Below are 12,994 nucleotides of genomic sequence, written 5' to 3' on the forward strand. Positions count from 1 at the left end.
ACAGATAGCATAGGTGCAGTAGAAGGCGTATTCATTTCCTCATGCGCAAACTCAAAAAACACCCCACCAAAACAGTGGTCCATTGCATGCCTGGCATCAACCACTCTGTGTGAGGGCGACAGGGAGAGAGAGAGTCGTGATACACACGGTCTGACGCTGCGCTTCATTGTGTCCTCAGCGAGCGTGTGTGTGTGTGTGGACGGTCCTACTTACTTGCAGAATCCTTGGAACTGCATCAGTGATTTTCGACGAGGCTCATTTCTTCCCAAGAAAACGTCACCACAAGCCTCGACAAGACGTTTGACTAATAGTCTCTGTCCGCACATATAACCTACTCTGAAGAAGAGAGCAAAGACCAGTTAACTTCGCACTCTTGCAAGGTAAATATGTTTTTTTATTTATTGTGGATTACTGTAAAATGCATTGTGAAACTTTCCCTCTATTCAATTATGATTTGTAAAGATAATCTTTATACATTATACTACAGACTAATACAGTTGTATTAATTAATTAGGTTAGGCTAGATGTAATTTTACATTGGGGAAGCATATCTCAATCTTCTTAAGAGGCTATATCATAATGGATCAACAGCAGGACTGCAAATCATATAATATATTTATTAAGAGAATACAGAAAACAATAATGTCAGTTATGGCCCTTTGTTTCCCAAACAAATAGCCTGGTACTGAATGGGGCGGGAGTGGTTTAGCCTACTTCACTGGTGGATTTTTCAAAAACAAAAGTATCAAGAGTAGCCTACAACTAGAAAAAGGCTACATGTCAATAGATACAGTTAATGTGTGGTGTTGTTTTCATTCATTTTCCAAATGCAATATATGACATTTTAAAATGCAGTTGTAATGTGGCATTTTCCTCTGAGCTTTCTTTCTTTCCTCTTGTTGTGGTTCTGATGTAGTGCTTAGGGGATGCTGCCTCGCTTCTGGCACGTTTGTATGCGCTCACTGGGCTCGCGCTGGCTTGGCTGCAAGGATGGAACCATTTGATTTGCCGGGCGATGCTAGTTTAGAAACAAATGCATGCGTGGCATGGTGAAATAATGATAGAAATAATCCCAAAACTGAAAACTGACTTTTAAATGTAGATTTGTTTTATATCGTATGTCCTTTCATCTTAGACTGATATATTTTCATAAAACCATGCTCTTTTTTGTGGTAGTGCTAAGAAATCATGATTGCAAGATTTGCAGTGCATATTAAACATGTCATCGATAGTGCTTGTATGTATATATCTGAGCATGTGTTAATGTATGTATGGGTGTTGTTGGATTTTGACTCTCAAGGTCATTCTCTATTGGAAAATGATGGAAAAGGGACATGCTGTTACATAATGTGGCTGGTCAGTGTACAGAGAGAGGAGGACTATTAGTTCATATTAGAGAATCAGCTGATGACTATACTTTGGTTAGTGGAGTTTAGCCAGTAACCAAAAGGTTGCTGATTTGAATCCCTGAGTTGACTAGGTAAGAAATCTGCCAATGTGCCCTTGAGCAAGGGACTTAACCATAATTGCTCCTGTAAGTCTCTCTGGATAAGAGCGTCTGCTAAATGACCAAAATGTACCAAGAGGCTGCCCAATATCCTTAGAAACATGTACTGTATGTATCTATTTGGCCCTGTCTCAGTATACTGAGTGGATGACAGCATGCTGCCCTCTGCAATGCACTGCAGACAGACTTCTTTGTGACCGAGTGGCACTATCTGGGTCTTTTGTCATCACTAACACGACTGCAGCAGTAGATTCAGACTCTGATTTTCCTGGAATTAGTCATTGTCAAGTCAAAGCATTTCCTTTTGGGGTGGCAGGTAGCCCAGTGGTTGAGCTTTGGGCCAGTAACCGAAAGGTGGCTGGATCCAATCCCCGAGCTGACAAGGTAAAAATCTGTCGTTCTGCCCCAGAACAAGACAGTTAACCCACTGTTCCTCGGTAGGCCATCATTGTAAATAAGAATTTGTTCTTAACTGACTTCCAATTTCCATTTTTTATTCTTCACATGATCTCTTCTCCTTCACATCATTACATTTAAATTTGAGTCATTTAGCAGACTTACAGGAGCTCAAGGGCACATCGACAGATTTTTCACCTAGTCGAGGATTCAAACTAGCGACCTTTCAGTTACTGGCTCAATGATCTTAACCACTAGGCTACCTGCCGCCCCATCTCTTCTACTCCTCCCTCCATTCACCTTTACATTGCATTTAACACCCATATACTTTGGTTAGTGGAGTTTAGCCAGTAACCAAAAGGTTGCTGGTTTGAATCCCTGAGTTGACTAGGTAAGAAATCTGCCAATGTGCCCTTGAGCATCTGATGATGATGCTGCTGCTCTGAAATGTACCTGTAGGGAAGCAAAACAGACATTTTGATCATCAGCGTAAAGCCTACTCTGCCGCCTAAGTCTCTTGACAACGGTGCCGTGTTCGAGTGCTATGCAAAACATGAGACTGGGGCATACAGGTGCACCTCTTGGAGCAGTCTGTACTCTGCTCCTCCACCATTGTGTGAATGGAAGATCTTTTAAAGTGTCACACCTCTGAGTGGAGTAGCCCGGTAGTGGATTATACATGCTCATCATTGCTCACATGGGACTGATCTGTCTGGTGCTGCTGCTGCTGTCTTGAGGCCCATAGTTCATTGAGAGTGACGGCACGTATTGTGACAAGGAAAATGTCACCAGTTTATATGTCTCAGAACATAGGCTACTGCTTGCTTCGAGAACACAGCACCATCTATCCCTGGATGTTTGTCTTATGGGTAACTCTATGCTAACAACAACACAACTTCTTCTGGAGATGTGCTTTGACTATCACTGTCAACATGTTCACTGGTTTGCTGCAATGCTGGGTCAGGAGAATGATCATCTTGTGTTTTCTCACACTGCTAGGCTACTACCTTTGCGTGTTCATACCATGGTCCTCTGTGTGTGTGTGTGTGTGTGTGTGTGTGTGTGTGTGTTCATATCATGGTCCTGTGTGTGTTCATAGCATGGTCCTCTGTGTGTGTGTGTGTGTGTGTGTGTGTGTGTTCATAGTGTGGTCCTGTGTGTGTTCATAGTGTGGTCCTGTGTGTGTGTGTGTTCAGTCCTCTTGTGCCCTAGTTAATAAGGATCCAGAGATAATTGACATTAGAGGCATGGAGACAGTAATGGCTAGATGGAAATGAGAACTATCCCCCCCAGCATTTACTAGGCCTATACCATGGCCAGATTTATAGCCCACTGAGCTAAAGCATAGCCATGGTTACTCATCACAAGAACACAGTTCTCCAAACTATCTCCACTACTTTGGGTACTCAGAAGGTGTACTTAGAGTTGATATCTGTTCATTTTGATGATTTGTCATTAGAGTACAATCTCATTCCATGACATGAAAGTTCCAGAAATAGAGTAAGTGGAATGTCTTCTTCAGTTATTCTAAGAACCACAAGAAGAACATGATAGAGTTGTTTTTTGGGGAAGGCAATCAGTATGTGCTTGTCAGAACTGCAAATGTGTCCATGACATAAAAAATGTCAAGGGGTCTGGTGATGGTCCTTTGATGTAGCCTAACAATCGCTACCTTGGCGTTCACTGAAGCCTTGTCCGTTGAGGCTAAGAATCACTTGGGTCAGCATTAAATTGAATATATTACAGTAATTAATTCACATTATATACACTGAACACTGAAAATATTAAAGCAACATGCAACCATTAAAACGACTTTAATTAGTTACAGTTGATACAAGGAAATCAGTCAATATTAAATAAATTCATTAGGCCCTAATCTATGGATTTTACATGACTGGAAACAGTTAGTCACAGATACCTTTAAAAAAAAGGTAGGGGCGTGGATCAGAAAACCAGTTAGTATCTAGTGTTAGCTTTTTGTGCTTATGGAACATTTCTTGTATCTTTTATTTCAGCTCATGAAACATGGGACCAACTCTTTACATGTTGCGTTTATATTTTTGTTCAGTGTAATTAACTCTCTCGTTCTGGCTCATGCTGCTTCCTCAGTACAATGAAAGAGTATGGGACATGGAACAGAGTATTTGTATCATAGCTACCTCACTCACTACAATGAAAGTGTATGAGACTTGTTGTTTTGCCCCGCTCGTCAGTGCGAGCCAAGGCGCAGGTGATAGTGAGTGTACCCTCTACATCTCAAGGGAATAGGCCATTGTACGCTGAGGTAATCTCCAAGGACAAAGAGCATCTATCTACTGCACTCCATAGATCAGAGAGGCTGACATCCAGTTCATTTATCAGGCAATCTGAGGCCTCGCCTTGCACTAGGCTAGGTATTCTATTGGTGATGTCACACCATTGTTATTCAGTTCTGTTCTGTGGCTAGCTCGCAATCTCTATCATTGTTTTTGGTGATGGCAATGTGATTGTGATTGTCTCGCATTGGGTTTTACCTCTAAACCATTAAATTAAATTAAATCATTTTTCGTTCTGAACTCTGTGTTATTAAGCGTTCGGTGTTGGATGAATAATCATTTTTTCTGTGGTTGTTTTCCCCTTAGCATAGACAAAGTTAAAATGCTGCATGTAATTAAATCATCATCTGCAATGTATTATCTTATAGAGAATACTCTTCGTCATATCTGTGATAATTCAATCAGAAACAATAGAATTTACCCTTTAAAGTGCTAGTCGTTTGTTTGCTATAGGACGCACCCAATTAATTGATATGGCCTTTCCGATGGTATCATATAATCTCTCATTGTTTAATACGAGCAGAATTCATTTTAGCTCTTTCCCCCTTTTACATGAATCTAGCGTACTAAGAATTACACAACCATTACACATTGACAATAAAATCTCCAGATTTCAGATCTGCTTTCTCTGCTCGGGACCTTTTGTGATTCAGTGAGAGCATTGCTGACTAGTGAGAGGGGCCAGATTTTCTAAATGGTAAAAGTCACATTGTAGCATTGGTTCGTTTGGCATGCTCATTATACTAATGACAGGGTGCTTAATGAACTAATCTGGCTGAATTAGAAGCAGTGTGTGTGTGTGTGTGTGTGTGTGTGTGTGTGTGTGTGTGTGTGTGTGTGTGTGTGTGTGTGTGTGTGTGTGAAGCAGTGTGAGCTGGGCTGGATACAGAGGCTGCGGTGCAAACAGCAGCAGGCTGTGGAGATAGGGCTAAGGCTAAGCAAAGGAGATAGGGCTAAGGCTAAGCAAAGGAGATAGGGCTAAGGCTAAGCAAAGGAGATAGGGCTAAGGCTAAGCAAAGGAGATAGGGCTAAGGCTAAGAAAAGGAGATAGGGCTAAGGCTAAGCAAAGGAGATAGGGCTAAGGCTAAGCAAAGGAGATAGGGCTAAGGCTAAGAAAAGGAGATAGCCCAATCTCCCTTGCCCTAAGGCTAAGCAAAGTGGGCCGAAAGGGAAATTAGACACAAAGTCACAATTATGGCATCAGATCACAATAAAACAAACAACCTGGGACACTCAGCCTAACAACCTCAAGGAATTGCTGTTGGATACAGACTCGTTTGCTAGTTCAATCTCCAGTGGTCTGACCTGGTGCATGTTTGTTGTTGAGTGATTGTAGATACTTAGGCAGAGCAGAAGTGATGGTATATGCTTTATTTCCAGACAACCATGGCTTTATTTTTGTTTTAATTATACAGTATGAGTTGGTGTAGCAGCCAGCTAAGTAGAGGTAGGCCACTACCTAGTGCTCGTAAGATCTATCAATGTGTCAAACGTCTTAAAACGTTAAGACACGTTAAGACAATCATCGAAGCTATCCAGGAATATTCTTCGATCATCTGTGTTTTATCGGCCCTGGTGTAGCCAAATAGAGACATGGTATATAAATCCACACATAGTGTTCAACATTATTACTTTGCCCTAAATATCACATAATTCATTGGATTGAGGTGATTTTTTATACATTACAGCTATTTTTAGCTACAGCTGGGTTGAGGTGGTGTTTAGAATATAATTACCCGTGCTAGAAAATTCTCCTGTCTTCAATTCAAGCCTGATGAATGATTTTGCTGATACCTTTTAGAGATTTCTGTCACTGTTAGTCCAGACTGCCACAGGTATTTAACCTGTTCTGATAGAGAAAGAATGTTTTCCATTCATTCTTTGCATACTTTCCAAAGTAATCAGGCACCATTCTTTCTTTCCATCCATACATTCTCAAAGAATAATGTCCCATTATTTTTTCTTCCTCTGACATTCTAAAATAATTCTCCTGCCATTCTTTTACAGATAAAATGGGAGCGAAAAACAGCAAGCTGACCCCAGAGGTGATGGAGGATCTGGTAAAGAGCACAGAATTTAACGAGCACGAGCTGAAACAGTGGTACAAAGGCTTCCTCAAAGACTGCCCCAGTGGACGACTCAATCTGGACGAGTTCCAACAACTCTATGTGAAGGTAGCTACAGAACACTGTCACTCTGCCAACATCTAAATGCACCTTATTCCCTATAAAGTGCCCTACTTTTGGCCAGAGCCCATCAGGATCTCATCAGAAGTAGTGCACTATTTAGGGAATAAGGGTGCCATTTTGGATGCACCCTGTCACTTTGCCAACATCTGCACAGACACAGACCCTTTTATCAGCAATATCTCCATATAGTAGAGTAGAGTAGAGTAGAGTAGAGTAGAGTAGAGTAGTACACTCGTTATTGGTGCGATAGGCCAATTGGTTTAGCAGTGGATTGAAATACACAAGGATAGATATAGGACCCCCAAGGCTTGGTAGTTGAGGAAGTGATGTCGCACAACATTCTTTCAATTTCTCCACAAGTGAATGTGTTCAAAAACCATACATCTCAATACTCTACAGAAATGTTGAGAACTAGCAGAAATGCAGAGGTTTTGGAGCTTTGTAAGTATAACAGAAGCATATGTCATCGCAGTGGAAAAGCAATCAAAACAACATGATCCTATGGCAAGCTCAATAACAGTACTGTAATTAGTAACGAGTACATTACAGTATGTGATATCACTCTCCTGTCTTATTCGTTCCCTCAGCTGTATCCGTTATGTTATTCTTTCCCTCCTGTATCCGGGCAGGAAACTAATCGACGGTGAAGCAACTCAAGAACAACTCAAGAGCACTTTGATTATAATCTCCTTTAATATTTATCTCCTCATCTGTAGAGGGGCTCGGGGAGAAATTATTATTCACAGGCGAGAGGTGAGAAGAATTTTATATTTTCTAGTCCTAAATACAGAGGTTTAATGAAACTTTCAGTTAATTTTATATGGGTAAATGTAATCTTTATAATCTTCTATTTAATTAATTGAAATAAGATTGTTAAGATCTTATAGCTACAGCCATGTATGAATATTGACCATTAATGAAGTATCATGCGTCCTGGAGTGTAGATTTGTTGTTTGTGGATGACAGTGCCTTCAGAAAGTATTCACACCCCTTGACTTTTTCCACATTTTGTTGTTTTACAGCCTGAGATTTTGTGTCACTGGTCTACACACAATACTCCATAATGTCAAAGCGGAATTATGTTGTTAGAAATTTGTACAAATTAATGAAAAATGAAAAGCTGAAATGTCTTGAGTCAATAAGTATTCAACCCCTATGTTATTGCAAGCCTAAATAGGATTAAAAATGTGCTTAACAAGTCACATAATTTGTATTTATTTTTTATTTAACCTTTATTTAACTAGGCAAATTGTTATTTACAATGACCGCCCACCCCGGTCAACCCCTAACCCCGACGACGCTGGGCCAATTGTGTGCTGCCCTATGGGACTCCCAATCACGGCCGGTTGTGATACAGCCTGGAATCGAACCAGGGTCGGTAGTGACGCCTCTAGCACTTAGATGCAGTGCCTTAATACACATTATGGTGTGTTGTGTGTATTGAATCAATTTTGAATTCAGGCTGTAACTGTCACGACATCCGCTGAAGTCGGTTCCGCTCCTTGTTCGGGCGGCGTTCGGCTGTCGACGTCACCGGTCTTCTAGCCATCGCCGATCCACTTTTCATTTTACATTTGTTTTGTCTTGTTTTCCTGCACACATAGTTTACATTCCCTCATTATTTGATGTGTATTTAACCCTCTGTTCCCCCCATGTCTGTGTGTGGAATTGTTTGTTGTTACGTGTATGTGCACGTCAGACTAGTTTGCGCTGGGTTATGTCAACCCGTATTTGTTTATTGTTCTTAGTGCCGTGTGTCTGTTCACCGTAATAAAGGGGCTCCGTTTGGCTACCCAGTTCTGCTCTCCTGTGGCTGACTTCCCTGCAGCCAGTTACACATACCTTACAGTAACAAAAGCAAATTTGGAATAAGTCAAAGGGTATGAATAATTTTTGAAGGCACTGTATAGCTACTAACATCCTAACCCTGGTCGGTCCTCTCAGGAAATGCCCCATAATGAAAGATATTAAACCATGTTAGAGAGTATCTAAAGGCATGGCTAGAAATATCAATGCTGCTCTAGGTTGTGTCCCAAATGGCACCTAATTCCCTATCAGTCAAAGTCAAAAGTTGTGCACTATAAAGGGAAAAGGGTGCCATTTTCGGAAGCACACCTAGTCTGCATTAGCTGAGAGGCTTTAGAAAACGCCACAAGACAAAAACACACATTCAAATATCTGTGGTGTAGACCTACATGTACACCCTCGTAACCCCATTTGGGGTTCTTTGTGACAGGCTGACAGAGTGTATGAACATCTACATGCTGGAGACCGTCTTACTATAATTGACAACCAATGCATCGAGTGCACTGTGGGTGAAACTGATGTACCATACAGAGTGGTGTTCCAAAGAGGTTTCAGAGGCTGATGGCTGCTGGCGAGTTAACCTTTTATCGCGGCGTCCTATTGTGTTTCCAGGCAACAGGATATCAGTGAAAGGGTTTTATTTAAATCCAAAGGCTCTGATAGTGAGAACATTGATTACCTCACATTAGCTGGACAGACTGTTCCTCTGAAAAGGAATGGTGTGTGTGTGTGTGTGTGTCCGCGTTCACTCGTGTGTGTCCCAATGGGTGTGTGTGTGTGCACTCGTGTGTGTGTGTGTGCATGCTCCCTCACGTGTGTGTGTGTCCCAATGATGTGCGTGTGTGTGTGAAGGTATGTTCTGTGTGACTTAGGTCATTTCAATGACTGTGAGTGAGGGCGCAAAATCTAATCTAATTTTATTGTCACATGCAGATGTTATTGCGGTGTAATGTAGAGGTCGACCGATTATGATTTTTCAATGCCGATACCGATACCGATTATTGGAGGACCAAAAAAAAGCAGAAACCGATTAATCGGACGATTTTTATATATATATTTGTAATAATGACAATTACAACAATACTGAATGAACACTTATTTTAACTTAATATAATACATAAATACTTTAAATAATGCAAAAACAAAGTGTTGGAGAAGAAAGTAAAAGTGCAATATTTGCAGTGTAAAAATGCTAACGTTTAAGTTCCTTGCTCAGAACATGAGAAAGATGGTGGTTCCTTTTAACATGAGTCTTCAATATTCCCAGGTAAGAAGTTTTAGGTTGTAGTTATTATAGGAATTATAGGACTATATCTCTCTATACCATTTGTATTTCATATACCTTTGACTATTGGATGTTCTTATAGGCACTATAGTATTGCCAGCCAAATCTCGGGAGTTGATAGGTTTGAAGTCATAAACATCGCTGTGCTTCAAGCATTGCGAAGAGCTGCTGGCAAACGTAGGAAAGTGCTGTTTGAATGAATGCTTATGAGCCTGCTGCTGCCTACCACCGCTCAGTCAGACTGCTCTATCAAATATCAAATCATAGACTTAATTATAATATAATAACACACAGAAATACGAGCCTTAGGTCATTAATATGGTCAAATCCGAAACTATCATTTCAAAAACAAGACGTTTATTTTTTCAGTGAAATACGGAACCGTTATGTATTTTATCGAACAGGTGGCATCCCCAAGTCTAAATATTGCAGTTACATTGCACAACCTTCAATGTTATGTCATAATTATGTAAAATTCTGGCAAATTAATTACGGTCTTTGTTAGGAAGAAATGGTCTTCTTCACACAGTTCGCAACGAGCCAGGCAGCCCAATCTGCTGCATATACCCTGACTCTGCTTGCACAGAACGCAAGAGAAGTGACACAATTTCCCTAGTTAATATTGCCTGCTAACATGAATGTCTTTTGACTAAATATGCAGGTTTAAAAATATACACTTGTGTATTGATTTTAAGAAAGGCATGGATGTTTATGGTTAGATACATTGGTGCAATGACAGTGCTTTTTTGTGAATGCGCTTTTGTTAAATCATCACTCGTTTGGCGAAGTAGGCTGTGATTTGATGGTAAATTAACAGCCACTGCATTGATTTTTTGCAACGCAGGACAAGCTAGTTAAACTAGTAATATCATCAACCATGTGTAGTTAACTAGTGATTATGTTAAGATTGATTGTTTTTTATAAGATAAGTTTAATGCTAGCTAGCAACTTACCATGGCTCCTTGCTGCACTCGCGTAACAGGTGGTCAGCCTGCCACGCAGTCTCCTTGTGGAGTGCAATGTAATCGGCCATAATCGGCGTCCAAAAATGCAGATTACCGATTGTTATGAAAACTTGAAAACTGACCTAATTAATCGGCCATGATTAATCGGTCGACCTCTAGTGTAGTGAAATGCTTGTACAGTGCAGTAATTTCTAACAATTGACAAAAATACACATAATACACACAACCTAAATGTAAAGAATGGAATTAAGGAACATGCTACAAACATTGATAGAAGGGAGATAGGGGCAGTCGACCGTGACATCATGCCTTTGATTCGTTCACATTCCATCCACCTGAGCCAACTGTCCAGATGCCATTTCTGTCACTGTGCTAAATACTGAATTATTATACGTCTATTGAGTCCCAGTGTGCTCAAATAGGCAAGGTTAAAACAAGTCTCTTCCTTTTCATTTCAACTGCGTTTGTAGTGGCAATAATTTTGTCGGCGTCAAGGGAGTGAACGCTTTTTGAGTGAGCACAATATCAGTGCATGTTGAGGGCTTTGGTGCTTTTTTTCCCCCCTCTGTGGTGGTAGATTCAATTTCTATTCTACGTGTGTAGCTCCGTACCAATGATTTCCAATTATAGTTTTCCAGACTGAACTCAGAAATCGATCAGCTTTATAGATTGAGTTGCGCTATTGTGAGCACAATGAACTGCTAGCATGTTTGTTTTCAACTTAAACTAATGAGTGTTGACGGCAAGGGGTGTCTGGACTGGGTTTGGAATGGGATACGTTGAAGTAAGAAAGTGTACCATTTAGAATGTTGGACTTGTGGTTTAACAGTAGACAAAAGGTCAGTGGTAGTATCGTTAAAAAAGGCCATTATGGTTGGTGATTATTACGTCATTGGCTTCCATCAAAACACAGAGAAAACACGTTGCTCAGAGCTGAATTTCAGTTTCGAAGGAGTTGTATGTAATCCCAGTGTACAGAAGATACTGTACAACTACATTTTCAGTGACATTTTACTTTTGAGTTTTAAGTAGATGTTGTGGCATTCCACACACACACACACACACACACACACACACACACACACACACACACACACACACACACACACACAGAGAGAGCCTAGGGTCCGGGGTGATGACATTAGTGTCAGGTAAGTGACTGGGCTCCCAGTGTGTGTTTGGTCTTGTTGTGATGATATAGATGTTGCTGTGTCATCAGTGATAAGCTGCAGAGTAACGGACCTAATGTATGGTTCCTGCTGAATACAGCTATCAGACTGTAATTGGCCTGAGGGGAGCTTATGCACTGGGTTGTACAGCACCATGCAGAAGCCTTTATAATGACATCATTAACCACCCATACAGCATCATGCAGAAGCCTTTATAGTGACATCACCAACACCCCATACAGCATCATGCAGAAGCCTTTATAGTGACATCACCAACACCCCATACAGCACCATACAGAAGCCTTTATTGTGACATCACCAACCACCCATACAGCACCATACAGAAGCCTTTATAGTGACATCACCAATAACCCATACAGCACAATGCAGAAGCCTTTATAGTGACATCACCAATACCCCATACAGCACAATGCAGAAGCCTTTATAGTGACATCACCAATACCCCATACAGCACAATGCAGAAGCCTTTATAGTGACATCACCAACACCCCATACAGCACCATGCAGAAGCCTTTATAGTGACATCACCAATACCCCATACAGCACCATGCAGAAGCCTTTATAGTGACATCACCAATACCCCATACAGCACAATGCAGAAGCCTTTATAGTGACATCACCAACCACCCATACAGCACAATGCAGAAGCCTTTATAGTGACATCACCAATACCCCATACAGCACAATGCAGAAGCCTTTATAGTGACATCACCAATACCCCATACAGCACAATGCAGAAGCCTTTATAGTGACATCACCAATACCCCATACAGCACCATGCAGAAGCCTTTATAGTGACATCACCAATACCCCATACAGCACCATGCAGAAGCCTTTATAGTGACATCACCAATACCCCATACAGCACCATGCAGAAGCCTTTATAGTGACATCACCAATACCCCATACAGCACCATGCAGAAGCCTTTATTGTGACATCACCAACCACCCATACAGCACCATGCAGAAGCCTTTATAGTGACATCACCAATACCCCATACAGCACCATGCAGAAGCCTTTATAGCGACATCACCAATACCCCATACAGCACCATGCAGAAGCCTTTATAGTGACATCACCAATACCCCATACAGCACAATGCAGAAGCCTTTATAGTGACATCACCAACACCCCATACAGCACCATGCAGAAGCCTTTATAGTGACATCACCAATACCCCATACAGCACAATGCAGAAGCCTTTATAGTGACATCACCAATACCCCATACAGCACCATGCAGAAGCCTTTATAGTGACATCACCAATACCCCATACAGCACCATGCAGAAGCCTTTATAGCGACATCACCAATACCCCATACAGCACCATGCAGAAGCCT

At 41.2% G+C, this 12,994-nt stretch overlaps 1 protein-coding gene across 1 annotated transcript in view; it reads left to right on the plus strand.

Annotated features, from left to right (window-relative positions):
- LOC110522501 (visinin-like protein 1) overlaps window positions 1–12,994 on the plus strand; it is a 35,680-nt gene continuing 22,686 nt past the window's right edge. The window contains exons 1-2 of the mRNA XM_021600937.3: window positions 1–380; window positions 6,226–6,392. Of these exons, the coding sequence (XP_021456612.1) occupies window positions 6,231–6,392 (162 nt within the window). The 5' untranslated portion in view covers window positions 1–380; window positions 6,226–6,230. The remainder of the gene's footprint in view (window positions 381–6,225; window positions 6,393–12,994) is intronic.

The sequence above is a fragment of the Oncorhynchus mykiss genome, chromosome 4 (assembly GCF_057628025.1).
Source record: "Oncorhynchus mykiss isolate SJ-2025 chromosome 4, ASM5762802v1, whole genome shotgun sequence".
NCBI classification, from domain to species: domain Eukaryota; kingdom Metazoa; phylum Chordata; class Actinopteri; order Salmoniformes; family Salmonidae; genus Oncorhynchus; species Oncorhynchus mykiss.